Genomic DNA, 22,868 nt, shown 5'->3' on the forward strand with positions numbered 1-22,868 from the left:
TTTCAAAAGCCATCTCTCAAATTTCATAAAATATTTTGCTTGAGTAATACTCAGAGCATCTTATGTTTTCCTATTTCATAAGTGTTGATGAAACTCTTCTGGTTCACAGATGATTGCATTTATTCAGAGTGATGACAGTTTGAACGCTCACACGCGTTTCCTGCTGTGTTTGTGATGGAGCCGCATTCACATCACTGCTAGGGCTTCCACTGTCGGCCATGGAGTGTTTGTATTATGTTTACCGGTCGACACTTTTATCGTTTCAGGGGTTTGCGTCCTTTCTTCTGATGGAGGTTGGAAACAGGTCAGTTGTTTGACTTCTCTGCTGAAGAAACTAACCTTTACTCTATCACGTCCTCAACTCTGAGCTGCTCGCCACAATACGCCTTACTCTTCCCTTAACCCTTCCCTTAACCTGAAGAGGGAATGTGTTTATCCTGACTGTTCCCTTAACCTGAAGAGGGAATGTGTTTATCCTGACTGTTCCCTTAACCTGAAGAGGGGATGAGTTTATCCTTACTGTTCCCTTAACCTGAAGAGGGGATGAGTTTATTCTTACTGTTCCCTTAACCTGAAGAGGGGATGAGTTTATCCTGACTGTTCCCTTAACCTGAAGAGGGGATGAGTTTATCCTTACTGTTCCCTTAACCTGAAGAGGGGATGAGTTTATCCTTACTGTTCCCTTAACCTGAAGAGGGGATGAGTTTATCCTGACTGTTCCCTTAACCTGAAGAGGGGTTCATTCATTAGGTTAAGTGGTTCCTAATCTATTTTTCCGGATACTGCGGTTGTTAGTCACTGGGAGCATTGGATCATAGCGCTGTAATCTTTGGTCTCCTCAGTGAGTCATGTTATGGCTCCAGTCCCCCCGCCCTTTAGACTGACATACTGCATCTTACAGACTGCATCTTACAGACTGCATCTTACAGACTGCATCTTACAGACTGCATCTAACATACTGCATTGTACAGACTGCATCTTACAAACTGCATCTTACAGACTGCATCTTACAGACTATATCCTACAGACTGCATCTTACAGACTGCTTATCAACATTAGCTCTGCGCTGCATGGATCACAACCAACCAACAAGGCAGCTTATTCACCTGTCATGGTAAATATGTGTGTGTCTGTGTGTGTGTGGGTGCGCCTGTGTGTGTGTGCGTGTGCCTGTGTGTGTGTGTGCGTGTGCACCTGTGTGTGTGTGTGTGTGTGTGTGCGTACCCAGCGCCTGTGAGGTCAGGTGTTGGTGTGTTTCTCTGCAGACGCTCCAACATGTGCTGTCAGGGAGAAACGCTCTGAGAGGATTTGCTAAAGTTAGCTCTGAGTCCTGAGCGGCAGAGCGCGCAGTGCTCCCAGGAGCGTCTAATCCAGCCCCAGCAGCAGGGCCTGCACCGCCCAGGGCAGGCCGCTCCACGCTGCCACAGCCCCCTGCCGCCATACCTAATGTTATCCATAACCTTAATGTGCTCATCAGGTCAGGACCCCAACCAGCCTGCACAGCAGACTGGGTAGCATTAGGATGATGAGTGTCGTCAACGTACGGACACTGAGCCGTCTGAATGCGTTGACTGTACCTGCTGGACCAGCCCCGTCGGACTGATAGACCTTCAGCGGTGGTCACTGCGGCCCAGCAGAACCTCAGCCTGCGATACACATGAACGCTGGTGGAGGTGTCCTCTTCCTACACTACCTGTGTGTGTGTGAGCGGGGGCTCACGTGTGTGTGTGTGTGTGTGTGTGTGTGTGTGTGTGTGTGTGTGTCCCAGAGACAGGAGGGAGGGAGGAGAGATTTCCGTGTCCCACGCTCACAGTGTGGGTCACGAACAGCCACCGGCTGACATACCTGTTGAACTCTGTATCGGTTGATTACGTTCCTTCAGTTCACTCCTAAACCTTAGAAGATATCCGCAGCAGATTCTTCTCAGAAGGTTAACAGAATCTGTCACTTCAGAAGGAGGCAACAGTCCAGAGACAAGCCGAGACATCCCCAGGTGAGCACATTTGTTTAATGTGCTGTTTTTATTCGTAGTATTTTTTTTTGTTCTGATCATCATATTGTTATCATTTAAAATATCCTCACCCTCCTCATTGTCCCATCTGATATGAATTCCAAACAACATAAGCCTGTATGTTCTACGTTGTCTGTATCGAGCAGCAGTCAGGTTAAAACAAGGACTTATACACTCACACTTCTTCTTACATACTTTTTCCAAAACTGTTGTATTCCAGTCTACTGGGTTGAGGAGTATTGGTGAAGGAGAGCATAGGTTTGTTTGGGATTAACGCTGTCTGTGTTCCTTAAGTCATTCCGTAAGCCAGTGTCTCTCGTTTCTGCTATGGTTAAAGCACTACCATTGGGCAATGTGCCAGGTAATACACAAGTAAATGAATATAAATATAAAGTAGAGAGCAAGGTGGATACCGGGCCTCAGTGGGAACAAGTCGCTTAAAAATAGCTGAGTGGCTAAACTGCGATGTGTTGGCTGAGCTTTGGGATGCAGAGCAGTAACAGGAACATTCCGCCATGGCTCCAGGCAGAACAATATCACGCTGTTCTCCTAGCTTAGTCTGACTCGTGCATAATCATAAACAGGGTGTCATTTCTGGCCACAACAACTGCGCTAACAAGTGACAAACACACTCTGGGTGTCACTGATATGACCAACATCCATAAAATCCGTGATCTAATTCCTACAGCCATCAGACGGCTGACAGCTCGTCAACATTTGTACATAAACAAAATTTCATTTGATGTCTGACAAGACGAGATGAAAAACATTACATTTGACCCTGTTAGTTAATTTCCCTCCATATTCTGCATCTCCTTGTCACGGCGAGCAAAACCTCACAGCAGTTTAACATTTACTGATTTGATGCAAACATTTCTCTGTCAACTAAACCTCGGTTCTATAAGACTAATATATGTGTATATACAGTATATATATATATATATATATATATATATATATATATATATATAATATAGGTGGACGTACACTTTCATGCATTTTAAAGCTGCTGCTGCCTGATAGGTTTAACCCTAACCCTGGTAGGTTTAACCCTAACCCTGGTAGGTTTAACCCTAACTCTGGTAGGGTTTAACCTAACCCTGGTAGGTTTAACCCTAACCCTGGTAGGTTTAACCTAACTCTGGTAGGTTTAACCCTAACCCTGGTAGGTTTAACCCTAACCCTGGTAGGTTTAACCCTAACTCTGGTAGGTTTAAACCTAACCCTGGTAGGTTTAACCCTAACTCTGGTAGGGTTTAACCTAACCCTGGTAGGTTTAACCCTAACTCTGGTAGGGTTTAACCTAACCCTGGTAGGTTTAAACCTAACCCTGGTAGGTTTAACCTAACTCTGGTAGGGTTTCTCACTACTGTGTGCTAGAATGACCCCTCTTGAGTTAGCTCACTATTTGACATTCTTCACGTTTAATAACTGTTCTCTAAAACAGAATTAATTGTCCTTAAATTAAAAACATCTCCATTAAAAGCAAACATAAAATATCACCAATTAATAAGGATATGAAAACTTTAGTTGATTATAGTTGTTTCTTAAGTACTGGTTTGTTTATGATAAATCATGTGGAAAATGAAACTCCTCCTATGACCTGAAATATGCAGCTACCTTGTCTTTCAACATTCGGAGTAAACTAAATTGCCATTATTCAAGTAGTCATATAAATCATAAACCAACCAAGACCCAAATGCATACATGAAGATTGGAAATTTGTGTTTGTGTGTCCCTGACCTTGGAGTGACCTCTGGATTAAATTAAAATAAAATAAATTAAGATATGGATGAAGATAATAATAGAAATGAAAGAGAATCATAGAAAAGTCTCCTATAAATAACCTCTTCACAGACTTGACATGATGGTGTTGTCGATGGATCGACAGCCGATCAGCCCCCCCCCCCCCCCCCCCCGGCCCAGTGGGCTCTCCTTTACCTCCAGATCTCCTTAGGGTCCAGGGTTTCCTCACATGCCGAGCAACTCCTACTTTAAGTTACATAACAGCAGAGTGCAGCAGGGATGTATTCCTGTTAGCCGAAGCAACATGAAAGTTGGGACATGATGTTGGCCTCTTCTCCCCGTTTGGTATCATGAGGAACGCTCATATATATATATATATATATATATTAGGGGTGTAACGATTCATGCGATGCATCGATGAATCGACTGTCAGTCCTACCGATTCAACTAAATCGATCTGCGAAAATAAATAAATAGAATGAATCTCTTTGGCTTCACCAATAATCGATATAAATGCTTTAAATCGTATGAATCGATTCTGAATAATGTTTTAAGACTTAGTTTACACGTTTACTTTGTGAAGTGCAGCTCGGTAATCCGTAACTCTGTCATCAGCTAGTCAGATGCAAGTAAGTCCCACAAGAGATTTTTTTCTCCCTCACCCTCTACTGGAAATCCAAAGTGTGGAAGCATTTTGGCTTCGCAAAGAATAATGGTAAAATTGACAAGGGGTGTCACATTATTGCATGTTTATTTCACGGATATAGAATTTTGGTTCAAAGTTACTGAATCGAATCGTGGTTTACAGAATGGAATAGAATCGTTCCAAAAAATAATAATTGTCCTTGAATCGAATCGCCAACTACTGAATCGTTAATCGAATCGAATCGTCTGAAGCCAAAGATTCACACCCCTAAAATATATCTATATCTATATATATATAGATATAGATACATAGCAATCAAATCAGCTTTTGTTTTCCATTTTGAAGGGGCAACGTGCGGTATGAAACATCAGTAGAAATAAACCAAAACGTGTAGAAAGAGAAGCGGAGGAATGTGTGAGTGCATCTCACAGATGCATTGTTATGGATTCTCCCCGGCAGGACTCTCACCTCTGTCTGTGTGTATGGGTGTGTTGGATTAGCAGGGCTCAGAACAGATTAGATAATTATAGACACCTGAAGTCTAAGCTCGCTGTGTGCTGTCAGGTTGTGCAGCATGAGGTTGTCTTGGTTAAGAGCGAGGAGGAGGAGGAGGAGGAGGAGGAGGAGGAGGAGGAGGAGGGGGAGGAAGAGGAGGAGGAGGAGGAGGAGTAGAGCAGGCATGATGAGCAAAGGACAAATAGTTAGCCATGTGTCCTGACAGCCTCTGTCTCCGCTGCGGTGAACAGAACAGCTCCGACTGCTCAGCATTAATTACTGACAGTAACCTGAATAAGATATGCCTAGCTTCCCTTATCTTCAGATGCAGATGCAGGGACAGTCAGAGTTTTCTCTCAGGGGAATAACGTCTGGAGGTCATTATCTCCTGCAGAAGGCCAATGCATGGTCCTATTCCTCACAGTCATTTAAAAATAGGGTGAGTCCCCAGTACAGCAGATTATCAGGTCTGTGGGGAGAGGGGTCCGCACTCCCCTCATGTCGTCCAAACACTGTCCCCATGGTAATAGCAGGACCCGGAGCATAATGCAGCGCTCCCATCGCTGGCTCCTCACAACAGGGCTGCTGCTGTCACGGCGTCATGGTGACGGATCGGAGGCACTGCCCTCTCGTCTCCGAGGGCCGGAGGAGAGAGGGCTGTTGATGACATCACCTCCTCACCGCCCTCCCTCGCAGTGCGGTCGGCCCGCATCAGTTGAGGGAACTGGACTGTGCTGCCGGTTGCAATCTTCTCTCCAGCAGACCTCATGGGGCCCCGTCGGTGTCGAGGGACATACATCCCCGTTCATAGAGGCCATCCTGGAGGTTCACATGGGTAACATGTCGAATGATGCGTCCTTTATCAGTGCGTTCCTTCCTATTTTGTCTGGAAGATGCACAATTGATAAAGGCTCTCCTTGAATTCAGCCCTTACTTTGAGAAATAGCCTTGAGTTATTATTACTGCATCATTTCTTATCCGGGCACTGTGGCAGGCCGTCCTTTGCCTTCTACAACAAGCTCTCCGGTCTGCAGCTCTCAGGAGGGGGTTAGGGTTAGGGTTAGGGTTAGGGTTTGCCTTCTACAACAAGCTCTCCGGTCTGCAGCTCTCAGGAGGGGGTTAGGGTTAGGGTTAGGGTTAGGGTTAGGGTAAGGGTTAGGGTTAGGGTTGCCTTCTACAACAAGCTCTCTGGTCTGCAGCTCTCAGGAGGGGGAGGGCTCCAGCCCGACCTGCTCATTATCAATTCAGTAACAACTCACCAGATGAAAGCACTTAGTTTGTGTTTTATAGACGATGCTGCTGCACATTGCATAAGTGAATACAAAGAAGGCCTAAAATTAATAAACAGGAGTATTAGTGTATGCATGAGATCTAGTTTTCACAATATCCACGATTCAACAGAGGGAGCATTGCGCTGGTATGAAACTGTGTTGCGTTTGGTTTTGCCATTGTAACACTGGCAAAGCTACCAGTGACACTGGTAGCACTTTTGGAATAACTGGAGTTCTGTGCAGCAAAGGCCTTTCGTTATCTGATAGATGGAACCAAGGTTCCGAGGTTGATCTGCACATTGTCATCCGCGTATAATTAGTTATTTTCTAATATGTGTGTTTTGGTCCATGCGACTCTCCATCCTTTGGAAGTCCAGGTTTCCTCATGTGGGACCTTCTCAGTCTCGAGGTACGCATCGTTCTTCTGTTTGGAGGATTAGACGAGGAAGGAGGAGAACGCCCAGCGAGGATGTTCACTTACTTCCTCGGACTAAGCTTTGTTGACGGGCGGTTGGCTCCACCTTCCTCCCTGGAAGACTCCAGCAGACAGGCGGGTGAGCCAGTTCACCTCTTCACCGCCGGTTAGGAGAGCAGACGTCCAGGCCGCTCAGAGTCCTCCACTCAGAGCATCGCTGGATACGGCGCAGCACGTCCGCGGGCATTTGGCGGCCTTTTGTTTCACAAGTTGAAGGAACCCGACTGAAGGGCTTAGAGAGAGGAGCGCACTTGAAGGTGATATTCGGACTGGATTTACCAATGGATCAGACATGATTTGGTTTGTTTCTTCAGGGATTCTCATGGCTTTGTAGTCACTCGCAAATCCCCTTTTTTCAATTCCAAGCAACAACAGACAACTCTGGGTAAGCAATGCTGCAAGTGCCTCTGTCTCTGTTGTTGTTGTTGTTGTTGTTGTTATTGTTGTTTTCGTTGTTGTTCAGTATAGAGTGCATTATCGGAAACACTCCTTGACTTTCAGCCAGACCTGTTATTCTACCCTGCTATAAATAAGAATATTATGACATTGATGCATTTGCACACAAAGAAATGTTTTGGCGAATTTGTCTTGTGTTTTTCAAACTTGAATCCTATTTGACTTCCCCTCACTCTTGATAAGTGGTCATTATTCAGGAAGAAGGAGTACGCTTACTCCGTGCTCTCGGCTTGGCTAACCCCGGCCCACAGAGAGAGAGCTTCTGATGATTACTGAGCCAGCGTGGGAGGGGGGGGTACTCTAAATGGTCGATAATTATCAGGCAGATCATTTCATTTGTTGCAGAGGAAAGGGATCACTACATTGTATATGTGTGTGTGTGTGTGTGTGTGTGTGTGTGTGTGTGTGTGTGTGTGTGTGTGTGTGTGTGTATGTGTGTGTGTGTGTGTGTGTGTGTGTGTGTGTGTGTGTGTGTGTGTGTGTGTGTGTGTGTGTGTGTGTGTGTGTGTGTGTGCGGGGGTAATGATTATGCGGGCGGGGTTGTCAATATTTTGGTGGCGTCTTGGTGGCGGCAGTGACCCCTGCGGTCTGATCCCGCTGTAATCTGAGGGGCGGGGCCAGCTGGTTCGTTTGACGGCTTGACTCTTCGTGTGCCGCCCCTCTCGCCGTTACGCAACTCAATCAGCTGTGTTCTGGGCTAATTGGATCCTCTTTAGAGGGCTTACTCTCATTAGAGCTCAGGCTGTGTGTATGTGGAGGCTGCCCTGTCCGCCTGTGGAATATTTAGTAGCTCCTAAAAAAGCTTTGGCCGTTTTGTGGTCAATTTGTTCTCCGCTGTCATGGGACGTAGCCTCTCATTACCACTTAAAAATGGCAACAAACAAACTATAATTGTCCTCTTTATAAAACCTTGGATGGTCTCTCTCTCTCTCTCTCTCTCTCTCTCTCTCTCTCTCTCTCTCTCTCTCTCTATATATATATATTTATATATATATATATATATATATATATGAATGCATATAGTATTGCGGTGTAGATCTGTGTATAACTGTGGAGGAGTCCATTGAGCGAGGTGCATGTGTTCAGCCTTAAGCCAGGTGTAGAGCGGCAGGGAGCAGAGCTCCTGACGGCTGACCGTTGATCCGGTGACCAGCGAGGGCTCCGAGGGTTCAGGTGTATTAGAGTTACGTCATGGCACGGCACCGCGCTACTGCAGGGATCTGAAGGAGGGGGGGGGGGCTCTGAGCTACAGCCTCTCAGTGAGACCACAACAAACAACGAGACCTCAGGGGTAAAGTGGGCAGCTTCTCCCAGGAAGAGCGTTGAAACATAATCAGATCATATAATTTGAGGATGGACAATCTTGCAGATGTATTTTACTTTTGAAAAGGTTCTTTGGATTGTAAAAATGCTAATGTGGAAGTTGTTAATTATAATATAATCACCATCTTCTATGGACACCCCGTCTCATGTGAGGCCTTTATTGTGCTGAGCTCGGCCTGAAGCTCCCCAAGGGGGTGGGGTCCCCCCGAGGCCCCCCAGACATTAACCCGGGGTGGGGTCCCCCCGAGGCCCCACAGACATTAACCCGGGGTGGGGGCCCCCGAGGCCCAACAGACATTAACCCGGGGTGGGGGCCCCCGAGGCCCCACAGACATTAACCTGGGGTGGGGGCCCCCGAGGCCCCCCAGACATTAACCCGGGGTGGGGTCCCCCCGAGGCCCCCCAGACATTAACCCGGGGTGGGGTCCCCCCGAGGCCCCCCTGACATTAACCCGGGGTGGGGTCCCCCCGAGGCCCCCCAGACATTAACCCGGGGTGGGGTCCCCCCGAGGCCCCCCCTGACATTAACCCGGGGTGGGGGTGCAGCGCTGGGCGTCTTAGAGCCATGCGGGGGTTTGCTGTTCATCAGTCCTCACACTCGCCCCGCTCTGAATCCCTTCCTCAACTCGTTTATGCTTCATTCTTTCCCCTCCAACCCTCCAGCGAACACTTTCAAATAAACGCTTCAAAGATTGATTAAGTCATGTCTGGCGACGTCTCCTTCTCGGCTCTGTTCCAGGCTCAACTCTTCTATTGTTCTCCTTATTCTCCTTTTGACCAACTTCAGTCTCTCAGACCGCATGCATTCTCTTTTTAAATGACAATCGCTTTGGGATAGACATCGAATGCAAGATGGGAGGCCATCATCTATCGTTCCATCAACATGCAAGGCGCTGTAAAGCCCAGGTTCTGCCATCAGGTGCAGCAACATATAGATATAATATAATATATGGATAATTATTCCTTTTTGTCCCATTGTCATTTAGTTTATTTGTATTGTAGCTAATTTGGTTGAACCACACAATGAGGTGTCCTTAACCCAACTATGTTTCCCAAATGAAGGATGTTTGCATCGACGGTGTAGCCCCAGAACACGTCTGCATAAAGGGCTTCTCATTTCATATTTGACCTTAAATGAATCAGAGAACAGGAAACGTAATTGGAGCTCGATTATATCTGACCACACATTTCACTCTTAAATGTAACCTTCAGTTGCTGTCCGTCCTCGATAAGGTGAGGCAGCCATACAATTATGGAAGAACTTGTTTCAAATATTTCAGATTTGCATCCGAAATTCTAAGAAATGGATGAGGTTATTAAAAGTGTAGCCAGAGATACCTCCAAAATATGAACTCAAATAACCACGGACATAGCATCAACAAATATAGATATGTATGCATGTCTATATACATGGAGGCTTTTTAACATGTAAGGTGTCTTCCGATGGTTACCCGAGATCATTCCTCTCAAACAGCTGCTTGATGTCCACACAGCCGGGGGGGCAGGGGGAGACAGGGGGGAGACATGGGGAGACGGAGAGGAGATATAGGGGGGAGACGAGGGGGGAGACATGGGGAGACGGAGAGGAGATATAGGGGGGAGACGAGGGGGGAGACATGGGGAGACGGAGAGGAGATATAGGGGGGAGACGAGGGGGGAGACGGAGGGGGGGGAGGGACACGGGGGGGAGACAGGTGTAAGACAGGGGGGAGATACAGGGGGGAGACGAGGGGGGAGACGGAGAGGAGATATAGGGGGGAGACGAGGGGGGAGACGGAGGGGGGGGAGGGACACGGGGGGAGAGAGGTGTAAGACAGGGGGGGGGTTTGGGGGGGAGACGAGGGGGGAGACGGGGGAGACGGGGGTGACAGATTACGGTCGGCCCCATATGAGCTAAAAAGCTCATTCTGCAATACTTTCATAGCCGGATGAGTCAGAAGTTGATGTTGTTTTTTATAGAAAGGTCATTGTGTCTTAAGTGGAAGCTAAAGTCTACTCCATCAGATGGCCGGAGCAGCGCCTTCAGCCTCCCTGCTGCGTTCAGTAACGCTCATTCATTAACCAGGCTGGGCCGACACACCGGATCAGAAGCCGTACTGTAAAGTGAACCCTGCAGGATCGTCTCTCTACTAACTGCTCTCTCCTCCTCCTCTCCTCCTCCTCTCCTCTTCCTCCTCCTCTCCTCTTCCTCCTCCTCTCTTCCTCTCCTCATCTCTTCCTCTCCTCCTCCTCTCTTCTTCTCCTCCTCGTCCTCCTCGTCCTCCTGTCCCGCTCTCCTCCTCCTCCTCCTCCTCTCCTCCTCTCCTCCTCCTCTCCTCCTCCTCCTCCTCTCCTCCTCTCCTCCTCCTCCTCCTCTCCTCTTCTCCTCTCCTCCTCTCCTCCTCCTCCTCCTCTCCTCTCCTCCTCTCCTCTCTCCTCCTCTCCTCTCCTCCTCCTCCTCCTCTCCTCTCCTCCTCTCCTCTCCTCCTCTCCTCTTCTCCGCCTCCTCTCCTCTCCTCCTCCTCTCCTCCTCCTCTCCTCTCCTCCTCTCCTCTCCTCCTCCTCTCCTCTCCACCTCTCCTCTTCTCCTCCTCCTCTCCTCTCCTCTCCTCCTCCTCTCCTCCTCCTCCTCTCCTCCTCCTCCTCTCCTCCTCCTCCTCCTCTCCTCCTCCTCTCCTCCTCCTCTCCTCCACCTCTCCTCTTCTCCTCCTCCTCTCCTCTCCTCCTCCTCTCCTCCTCTCCTCCTCTCCTCTCTCCTCTCTCCTCCTCCTCTCCTCCTCCTCTCCTCTCCTCCTCTCCCCTCCTCCCCTCCTCTCCTCCTCTCCTCTCCTCCTCCACTCCTCTCCTCCTCCTCTCCTCCTCTCCTCTCCTCCTCCTCCTCCTCCTCTCCTCCTCCTCTCCTCTCCTCCTCTCCTCCTCTCCTCTCCTCCTCTCCTCCTGCTCCTCCTCTCCAGTGCCAACATGCAGAAGCAGGTGGAGGTGAGGATGCATGAGAGCCAGCTGGAGCCGGTGGAGAAGGCCGAGGAGTCGGCGTGCGGCGGCTGCTGCGACAAGATCATGAACAACATGGTGCTGACGCTGACCATCCTGGGTAAAGCACCACCAAAACCACCACCACCACCTCCATCACCACCACCACCACCACCACCACCACCATCACCACCATCACCACCACCACCATCACTAACACCACCACCACCAGCACCACCTCATTCACCAGCACCACCATCATCACCACCACCACTTACACCACCACCACCACCAGCACCACCTCCATCACCACCACCACTAACACCACCACCACTAACACCACCACCACTAACACCAACACCACTACCACCTCCATCACCAACACCACCACCGCCTCTAACACCACCACCACCACCACTAACCTCCCCCCTCCCCCTCCCTCTCTCCCTCACCTCTCTCTCTCCCCACCCTCTCCCCCTCCCTCTCTCTCTCTCTCTCTCTCTCTCTCTCTCTCTCTCTCTCTCTCTCTCTCTCTCTCTCTCTCTCTCTCTCTCTCTCTCTCTCTCTCTCCCCCTCTCTCCCCCCTCCCCCCCCTCTCTCTCTCTCTCCCCCACTCTCTCTCCCCCCCCCTCCCCCCCTCTCTCTCTCTCCCCCCACTCTCTCTCCCCCCCCCTCCCCCCCCCTCACTCTCCCCCTTCCCCCCCATCCCCCCCCTCTCTCAGGTGTGTTTCTGGGCTCCATCTCCGGCATGCTGCTGCGTCACATCGCGCCGCTCCCTCCTGACGTGGTCATGATCATCTCGTTCCCTGGAGAGATCCTGATGAGGATGCTGAAGATGCTGATCCTGCCGCTGGTGGTGTCCAGTCTGGTCACAGGTGGGAGAGGGTCTAACAAAGGACCCCCGCAGGGCAACGGCTGGTTTATCTATCACACAGAAATGGTGACGGTAGAACAGCTGGTTATCATGAAGTTAAATGATAAGAGGGACGACCTGCTGCCGATGAGCCCATTTCTCTGTTTGCTATTCTATTAAAACATGTGACAGAATATATAAGGAAACTCTTCTTTATTTAGATCTCAGTTACTTGGGGAGTTATACACACAGCAGAAACAATCTGCTCTTCCATTGTTTGGTGTTCTGTGATCATAGATCCTTGCAGAGGTGTCAAAAGTATTCACATTCATTACTCAAGTAGTATAGATACTAGCGTTTAAAAATACTTCTGTAGAAGTTGAAGTATCAACTCAAGCTTTTACTTAAGTAAAAGTATAAAAGTACTGCTTTCAAAACTACTTAAAGTATTAAAGTAAAAGTAATGCAAGGGGGAAAAAATGCCATTAAGGACAAAAGCTTAGGCCGTGCCACAGGGGCCTATAGAATTACAATCAGCTTTTTTGCCAAGTATGCTCACACATACAAGGAATTTGGAATCAAGGAATTCTGCATTTATCCCATCCATGGATTAGAGACACACACACAGCACACCTCTATAGCACACTGCCCCACTTCCCCCCAAAAAAAACATTTTTCTAAAGGCCATCTAATGACTATAATGCTAATGTTGAAAAGATTGGGATGCACCAGTTTCAGACGCATTTATGCCCATTGAAAATGAACGCATATTATTAAAATGCAAATACATTAAAGAACCATTGTGTACTACTGAGCATTAACATGTGTTTCATGGAGCGGAAGATATGATGACTAGTTCCCTGTAAGTATTGGAATGGATTAAAAAGTCAAGCTTCAGAGGCATGTTAACAAAGCCTTTATTGGGAATGTAAATGTATGTATCCAAGCTTAGCTGCAGGAATTTAAGATGTAACGAGTAAGAACTCAGTTGTTTTTATGTTGTAGAATGTAGAAGGGTTGGCTGGTCTTCTTGGCTACCAACCTCCTCACTGTTGCTTGGTTGGGACATTTCGCTCATCTACTTCTGCTATTTCGTAGCTGGAATGTGGCGCAATTTATGTCATGTCAGAGAATGTAGACGGGCTCTGGTCATGCGCAGGTGCCATGGATCGCGTATAAACCAATAGGGTGTCAGAATGGTATATGTTTCTATTCTCATCCAACCAATGAAATTCTCTCTATCCGATGGCGCGAATTATCTGGATAGGTTTTTTTGTTTACGTTTTTTTTCGGTGGAATAAAAACAAGCCGAAATTAAATAGGAGTAACAAGGCCATTTTTTAAAAGTAAGGAGTAGAAAGTACAGATAAATGCGTGAAAATCTAAGAAGTAGAAGTAAAAAGTAGGCTGAAAAATAATTACTCCAGTAAAGTATAGATACCCAAAATTTCTACTTAAGTAAGGTAAAGAAGTTTTTGTACTTGACACCTCTGGATCCTTGATCTCCGTTTTTGGGAGTTGAACACACAGCTGAACAACGTGTTGTTCTAGGGATCCTAACGTAAGCCTTCTAGTTTTCTGGGGAACGTCTCGTCTTCAAAAGCCTCTTCTGCATCCTTTATGGTTCAGAAACCACAACAGATCTCACAGGTTCACTGACCGAGCGTCCTCCATCACACCCACACAGGCCTGGCCGGTCTGGACGCCAAGTCCAGCGGGCGTCTGGGCACGCGGGCCATGGTATACTACATGTCCACCACGGTGATCGCCGCCGTCCTGGGGGTGATCCTGGTCATCGTCATCCACCCGGGGAACCCCAAGCTGAAGGCCAACCTCGGCCACGGCAAGAAGAACGACGACGTCTCCAGCGTGGACGCCTTCTTCGACCTCATCCGGAACCTCTTCCCCGAGAACCTGGTGCAGGCCTGCTTCCAACAGGTGGGTCGCAGTCAGACCACCGGCCAACAGTCCAGTCAGACCACCGGTCAACAGTCCAGTCAGTCCACCGGTCAACAGTCCAGTCAGACCACCAGTCAACAGTCCCCAGTCAGTCCACCGGTCAACAGTCCAGTCAGTCCACCGGTCAACAGTCCAGTCAGACCACCGGTCAACAGTCCAGTCAGACCACCGGTCAACAGTCCCCAGTCAGTCCACCGGTCAACAGTCCAGTCAGTCCACCGGCCAACGGTCCAGTCAGACCACCGGCCAACGGTCCAGTCAGACCACCGGTCAACAGCCCAGTCAGTCCACCGGTCAACAGTCCAGTCAGACCACCGGTCAACAGTCCCCAGTCAGTCCACCGGTCAACAGTCCAGTCAGACCACCGGTCAACAGTCCCTAGTCAGTCCACCGGTCAACAGTCCAGTCAGACCACCGGTCAACAGTCCCTAGTCAGTCCACCGGTCAACAGTCCAGTCAGACCACCGGTCAACAGTCCCAAGTCAGTCCACCGGTCAACAGTCCAGTCAGACCACTGGTCAACAGTCCAGTCAGTCCACCGGTCAACAGTCCAGTCAGACCACCGGTCAACAGTCCAGTCAGTCCACCGGTCAACAGTCCAGTCAGATCACCGGTCACCAGTCCCTAGTCAGTCCACCGGTCAACAGTCCAGTCAGACCACCGGTCAACAGTCCCTAGTCAGTCCACCGGTCAACAGTCCAGTCAGACCACCGGTCAACAGTCCAGTCAGACCACCGGTCAACAGTCCAGTCAGTTCACCGGTCAACAGTCCAGTCAGACCACCGGTCAACAGTCCAGTCAGTCCACCTGCCAACAGTCCAGTCACACCACCGGTCACCAGTCCCTAGTCAGTCCACCGGTCAACAGTCCAGTCAGACCACCGGCCAACGGTCCAGTCAGACCACCTGCCAGCAGTCCCCAGTCAGATTACCAGTCAGCGGTCACAGCTTCACCTGAGGTTCACACTCTTCTGGCCTCGGCTCTAGGCTTAAAGCTGGGGTTGGCTGTTTATTTTGAAAATCTTTTGGTCATATTTGTTGAAGTTCTCTTTTCATCTCAACAGCAATCAATCAATCAATCAATCAATCAATCAATCAATCAATCAATCAATCAATCAATCAATCAAACGCTCTGACAAAACAGAGCCAGTATCTGTACCGTCACAGGGCTGGGATAGACCTGAGCATTTAGATGGCCTACCTGTCTTTCTACCTACCTGTCTACCTACCTGTCTGTCTACCTACCTACCTGTCTGTCTACCTACCTGTTTGTCTACCTACCTGTCTACCTACCTGTCTGTCTACCTGTCTGTCTACCTACCTGTCGGTCTACCTACCTACCTGTCTGTCCACCTACCTGTCTGTCTACCTACATGTCTGTCTACCTACCTGTCTGTCTGTCTACCTACCTGTCTGTCTACCTACCTGTCTGTCCACCTACCTGTCTGTCAACCTACCTGTCTGTCTGTCTACCTACCTGTCTGTCTACCTACCTGTCTGTCCACCTACCTGTCTGTCAACCTACCTGTCTGTCTACCTACCTGTCTGTCTACCTACCTGTCTATCTACCTACCTGTCTGTCTACCTGCCTGTCTGTCTACCTACCTGTCTGTCTACCTGCAGGACTAAAGACCTTTCGACACTAGCAGATCTAACAGCTGGCCAGGTGTTCAGTGGGAGGGGCTTGTAGGTCGACTGAGGAGGGCTTTGTAGGTTGGAAACTTTTAGAATCTAGCTTACTGGTGTCTCCAAATTGCCTGCCCCAGCTTTAATGTTTTTGTTGAGTCATTCATTTTGTGTTGACGTTCCTCCTCCTCCTCCATCAGATCCAGACGGTGATGACTAAGGTCCCGGTGCCCACCAACAGAACCAGAGGCCCCTCCAGGTTCACCATCAAGAGGTCCCTGCAGTTCAAGGGCGGCATGAACGTCCTCGGTGGGTGAACACAATCATGTGATCATCGTAAGAACAGTCACTAAAGTACAATGATGATGTCAGATGCACCCATTCATGCACACGTTCACACATTCACACATTCACACAGCGGAAGAGGCGTCCGGTGGGATCAATGCACAAGGAACTCAATATCAACAGCCCAATATTATTTTCAATTCTTTGGAAGAACTAATGTTGCTCATTCATAACAATTTTAATATGAACCCAATTGTCATACAATATTGGTAATATGAATTTCCTGCTGATATGTGAACGTTAAATAAGCGTTGTGGTGAACAATCAGCCCCACGAAGGGACACATGCTGAGTCCGTTGTGGTATTGATGATGGCTTGATTAATGTTCTGGTAGGTCTGATCGGGTTCTTCGTGGCCTTCGGGATCATCATGGGGAAGATGGGGGAGAAGGCCCGTCTCATGCTGGAGTTCTTCAACATCCTGAACGAGATCGTCATGAAGCTGGTCGGAGCCATCATGTGGTGAGCTCAGCAACCCTGACCCTAACTTACTGTGAAACAAAGAATATACTCCGAGGAAATCCATTCCTTAAAGGATCGTAAACGGAATCATCCATAGGAATGGAACGATGTTTCCCAGTCTTTTCTTGCAATGCATTCCGTTGTTGTGTGTATGTATATAGATGCTGTTGTGTGTCTGTATATTTAGGTATGTTATATATATATATAACATACATAACATACATATGTATATAATACATACATATGTCTATATATGTTGTTGCGTATATGTTTATATATATATATATATATATATATATATATATATATATATATATATATATGTTGTGTGTGTATATATGTATATATATATATATGTTGTGTGTATGTATATTTAGGTATGTTGTTGTGGATATATACAGTATATGTTGTTGTGTATATATGTATATATATGTTGTTGGGTGTATGTATATTTATATATATATGTTGTGTATATATGTACATATATATGTTTTGTGTATCCACAGGTACTCCCCCCTCGGTATCGCCTGTCTGATCTGTGGTAAGATCATCTCCATTGCCGACCTGGAGGTGGTGGCCCGTCAGCTGGGCATGTACATGGTGACCGTGATCGTGGGTCTCATCATCCACGGAGGCATCTTCCTCCCGCTCATCTACTTTGTCATCTGCAAGAAGAACCCCTACACCTTCTTCATGGGCATCTTCCAGGCCTGGGTCACGGCCCTGGGAACAGCCTCCAGGTCTGTAATGATGACCATAGTAACCCTGTAGATACTCACTCTGTGGAGGCATAAACTCACACTGTGTAGCTGTATATTCACCTTGTGGAGGCATAAACTCACACTGTGTAGCTGTATATTCACCTTGTGTAGGTATATATCCCCATTGTGTAGGTATATATTAACATATATTCACACTGTTTAGGTATATATTCACATTGTGTAGGTATATATCCCCATTTTGTAGGTATATATTAAATATATTCACATTGTGTAGGTATATATCCCCATTGTGTAGGTATATATTAACATATATTCAGACTCTGTAGGTATATGTTCACACTGTGTAGGTATATGTTCACACTGTGTAGGTTTATGTTCACACTGTGTAGGTATATATTAAATATATTCACATTGTGTAGGTATATGTTCACACTGTGTAGGTATATGTTCACATTGTGTAGGTATATGTTCACACTGTGTAGGTATATGTTCACATTGTGTAGGTATATGTTCACACTGTGTAGGTATATGTTCACACTGTGTAGGTATATGTTCACACTGTGTAGGTATATATTATATATATACTATACAGTATTTCTTTCTGGTCGCAGTGCCGGCACGCTGCCTGTGACGTTCCGCTGCCTGGAGGAGAACCTGGGCATCGATAAGCGCGTGACGCGCTTCGTTCTGCCGGTCGGCGCCACCATCAACATGGACGGCACCGCGCTGTACGAGGCCGTGGCCGCCATCTTCATCGCCCAGATGAACGGCATCGACCTGGACTGGGGCCAGATCATCACCGTGAGGTAGGAGAGGACACACACTCAATCGCTCGCTCTCTCGCTCGCTCCCTCGCTCGCTCACTCACTCGCTCACTCACTCACTCACTCACTCGCTCACTCGCTCACTCACTCGCTCACTCGCTCGCTCACTCACTCACTCACTCACTCGCTCACTCGCTCACTCACACATAATCACATGAGGTAGGAGAGGGAAACACATACACACACAACACCCCTAGCCCTCACACACACACACCACAGACAAACCGATGTTCTCATTTCAATCACTAACAGCTGAGGGAGGACTTTGGCATTTCTATCAAACTAAACTCAAGTAATAGTTCTTACCTTCAATACCTTTGAAGTTAAGAGTCTTACCTTCAATACCTTTAAAGATAAATATGACAGAAGAAAGACAAACAGACCAACAGAAAAGTCCCAAGACGTTGAGGTGTCACGGTCACCGTGAGCCACGTTGTACTCGCTGGTGGTTCTGAACTGCTGGAATGTATCCTTAACATGGGGGGGTCATGTTGCGATTACGCTTGGGTCATGTGGATACGTGTCCTGCTCTGGTGCTCAGCATGACAGCCACCCTGGCCAGCGTGGGAGCGGCCAGTATTCCCAGTGCCGGGCTGGTGACCATGCTCCTCATCCTCACCGCGGTGGGCCTTCCCACGGAGGACATCAGCCTGCTGGTGGCGGTGGACTGGCTGCTGTGAGTAGACCCCCACTGTACTGTACTGTAGTGCACTGCACTGTACTGTACTGTAGTGTACTGTAGTGTACTGTACTGTAGTGTACTGCACTGCACTGTACTGTACTGTAGTGTACTGCACTGTACTGTACTGAACTGTAGTGTATTGCACTGTACTGTACTGTACTTTAGTGTAGTGCAAAGCACTGTAATGTAGTGCACTGTAGTGTAGTGTACTGCACTGTACTGTATTGTACTGCACTGTACTGTACTGCACTGCACTGTACTGTACATTACTGTACTGCACTGCACTGTACTGTACTGCACTGCACTGTACTGTACATTACTGTACTGCACTGCACTGTACTGTAGTGCACTGTACTGTAGTGTACTGTACTGCACTGTACTGTACTGTACATTAGTGTACTGCAAAGCACTGCACTGTAGTGCACTGCACTGTACTGTAGTGTACTGTACTGTACATTACTGTACAGCACTGCACTGTACTGAAGTGCACTGTACTGTACTGTAGTGTACCGTACTGCACTGTACTGTACATTAGTGTACTGCAAAGCACTGCACTGTACTGTAGTGCACTGCACTGTACTGTACTGTAGTGTACTGCACTGCACTGTACTGCACTGTAGTGTAATGCACTGTACGGCACTGTACTGTACTGTACTGCACTGTAGTGTACTGTACTGCAATGTACTGTACTGTACTGCACTGTACTGTACATTAGTGTAGTTTACTGTACTGCACTGCACTGTACTGTAGTGTACTGTACTGCACTGCACTGTACTCTACTTTACATTAGTGTACTGTACTGTACTGCACTGCACTGTACTGTACTGTACTGTAGTGTACTGTAGTGTACTGTACTGTATTGTACTGTACTGTAATGTGATGGTCTGCACTGTACTGTTGTGTATTGTACGGTACTTTAGTGTACTGTACTGTTCTGTAATGTGGTGTACTGTACTGTAGTGTACTGTAGTGTACTGTACTGTAATTTACTCTACTGTACTTTACTGCAGCTTCCACTGCACTGTAATATACTGTACTGTACTGTACTGTACTGTAAAGGTCTGTATTGTACTGTACTGAAAGCATCAAGGCATCCACAAACACTACACACTAAACACAAACACTTTTTCCAAGCAGTGTAGAAGAAAATGTTCAGCAGAGCTGTGATGGCCTCATACTGTCCTCTAAGAGAAGGCTGTTACATCAAGGCCATGGGAGAAGCTGACATCAGCTGTTGGTGTATCTGTCAACACAATACTCTTATCTTGATAAGGGTAATCATTGAGTGATTTATATTGATCCTCCCCCCTTAACGACGCAGGGACCGCTTCCGCACGTCGGTGAACGTGGTGGGCGACTCGTACGGCGCGGGCATCGTGTACCACCTCTCCAAGGACGAGCTGGACAGCTTCGACGCGCAGCAGAGCCGCCCGGATGAGTTCGAGATGGCCAAGACGCAGTTCTACGACAACAACACCAACCACCAGAACCATGCCTACGCCTCGCACCAGCAGGCTGTGTTGATAGACGACTGCAAGGTACACTTCACGCTCACAGACATAGAGACCTGCATGTAGCCTCTCTACTGCTCGGGGTTGTTGCCTCTGTTTGTGGGGCTCTTTCTTACTTTCTATGTTGACATGCATATGTGTGAATATACTGTTTTTTTGTAAATTAATATTTATTTATTTACTCCCGTGTTTATAATGTGAAAAAGCAGTTTTTTGTGATACCAGTGTACATTTATTAATAATGTATATATATATATATATTTCTTTATATAGATATATATCTATCATATTTTTTATATTGCTGTAAATATATGCTTTGTTTTGAAAATCGATTTACAATTTTATGTGCATGAAATCCTAAAGGACTTGCCTATGGTGACTATATATCTTTACTGATCAACTATTCCTTGTATCAGATCATCCTCATTTGTTTATGCTTCATATGTATCATTTAGTTTTTTTAAGAAAGGGTCTGATTTGGACATGTATTTATGGCGCTCTGACCAGTTGACTAGTGGTATGCAAAAAGACTGCTATTTCACAAACCATCCCAATTTAAACATTTTAATCTTAGTCCCCTATGTATTCACACATACTACAAAAAATGTATACATGATTCCTATTTTTTTTACATGTTTTCAATTACATATGTTGCAATTTTTTCTACAAAACTTGTAAACATCTGTTGGGCAGAGATTCTATAAAATACATGGCCAACCCCAAAATAACGATAACCACAGTTTTGATATTCGAATGTCATCGGCGAAAAACACATTAAACTTGTCAAACAGTAGCACTGTATTACTGTGGCATTTTCTAGAGAAAAACCCAAAAGGTATCTCTCACTTCTATTTGGAATTTGATATTTTGGAGCTCCACCAGGGGCCCTGGCCGGTCCGCTGGGACCCACGCTCTCTCTGCTGCCCACTAGCGTGTAACGCCGGCCCCCGAGTCAGATGTGTCATCATTGTTACAGGTGACCATGGGCAGGAACGGCAGGACAACAGAGTACTCATTTGTTGAGGAGGAACCGTGGAAACGGGACTAAAGCGGCAGCACTCTGGTTCCCTCCGCTGACCTAACACCCAGCGACATTAAGCCCCGGAGGACAGACCCCCCTGTAGTCCTGACTCCCACCCCGGCCTCCCCACGCCGCTCTACGTCTCACTGGTCCAACGCTCCGCAGTGTTCTCTCACCCCTCGGCCTTACCCCGTGCTGCCGCTCGGTGGTCGCTGGGGACAAGGGGGAGATGTTCTTTGGATGAAACATCTTCCTTTTATCTTTTATTTATGTGCTGCTTAAAGGCAATTTGCTGATGTGTTGTGATAGGGAGATAGCCTCTTTAACATCAGGGAGCGAGCAGGAAGCCCCAGTACACCGGCCTGACCACAAACTAGTTGGTCAACCCCTCGATATCAGAACGAAGACAGCTTCACTCCTGGTCCAGCAGCAGACACATCTCTGGGTTGATTTTTAACGTCATTATTTGTGGGAATTTCCATCGTTTCTAAACTTTCTGCCTTTTCTTTGTAAAAGTGTTGAATAAAGGAAGCATCTGCTTGGTAAGGCAGGCAGCGCAGCAGAGCTTGTGTGGAAAGGTGAAGGAAGACTTACCTTTGACTCCTTGAGTAAGGGGATTACCTGTGACCTGCGTGTCCACGTGGTCCTAAGTACGGATTAGCTCCGCACTTAGACCTAAGAGGGCCGTGACGTGCGACAGCGTAATTAAACACACACACACACACACACACACACACACACACACACACACACACACACACACACACACACACACACACACACACACACACCCCACCTACACACACACTCACACACACACACACACACACACACACACACACACACACACACACACACACACCACCTACACACACACACACACACACACACACACACACACACACACACACACACACACACACACACACACACACACACACCCCACCTACACACACACTCACACACACACACACACACACACACACACACCACCTACACACACACACACACACACACACACACACACACACACACACACACACACACCCCACCTACACACACACTCACACACACACACACACCGCTCCCTACACACGCACTCACACTCTACACGCCCCACCCACACACACTCACACACTTTGCACAGCTCCCTACACACACTCACAAACGCACTACACACCCCACCTACACATGTACTCACACACACACTACACACCCCACCTACAAACGCACTCACACACTACACACCCCACCTAAACACACACTCACACACTACGCACAGCTCCCTACACGCACTCACACACACAGCTCAGGTACTCACCTGTAGATCCATTGATTACATGGAAATCATCCAATCAGGTTTGTTTGGCAAAGGTATGCGTATGTGATGTAAAGTGTGTGTGTGTGTGTGTGTGTGTGTGTGTGTGTGTGTGTGTGTGTGTGTGTGTGTGTGTGTGTGTGTGTGTGTGTGTGTGTGTGTGTGTGTGTGTCTA

At 47.6% G+C, this 22,868-nt stretch overlaps 1 protein-coding gene across 2 annotated transcripts; it reads left to right on the forward strand.

Moving 5' to 3' along the window:
- Nucleotides 1-1,743: 1,743 nt before the first annotated feature.
- On the forward strand, nucleotides 1,744-22,145 carry slc1a2a (solute carrier family 1 member 2a). 2 transcript variants are annotated; one of them, XM_030377338.1, is made up of 12 exons: nucleotides 6,660-6,901; nucleotides 7,011-7,029; nucleotides 11,357-11,493; nucleotides 12,095-12,247; nucleotides 13,913-14,163; nucleotides 16,010-16,118; nucleotides 16,489-16,615; nucleotides 17,122-17,355; nucleotides 17,949-18,143; nucleotides 18,703-18,837; nucleotides 20,165-20,381; nucleotides 21,331-22,145. In XM_030377338.1, exons 3-12 carry the CDS (start codon nucleotides 11,364-11,366, stop codon nucleotides 21,400-21,402), a joined length of 1,623 nt encoding a protein of 540 aa, XP_030233198.1. In that variant the 5' UTR covers nucleotides 6,660-6,901; nucleotides 7,011-7,029; nucleotides 11,357-11,363; the 3' UTR covers nucleotides 21,403-22,145. The 2 variants fall into 2 exon arrangements, with proteins under 2 accessions (XP_030233196.1, XP_030233198.1); XM_030377336.1 differs by lacking the exons at nucleotides 6,660-6,901; nucleotides 7,011-7,029 and adding an exon at nucleotides 1,744-1,993.
- Nucleotides 22,146-22,868: the final 723 nt, after the last annotated feature.

Source organism: Gadus morhua, chromosome 14 (assembly GCF_902167405.1).
Source record: "Gadus morhua chromosome 14, gadMor3.0, whole genome shotgun sequence".
NCBI classification, from domain to species: domain Eukaryota; kingdom Metazoa; phylum Chordata; class Actinopteri; order Gadiformes; family Gadidae; genus Gadus; species Gadus morhua.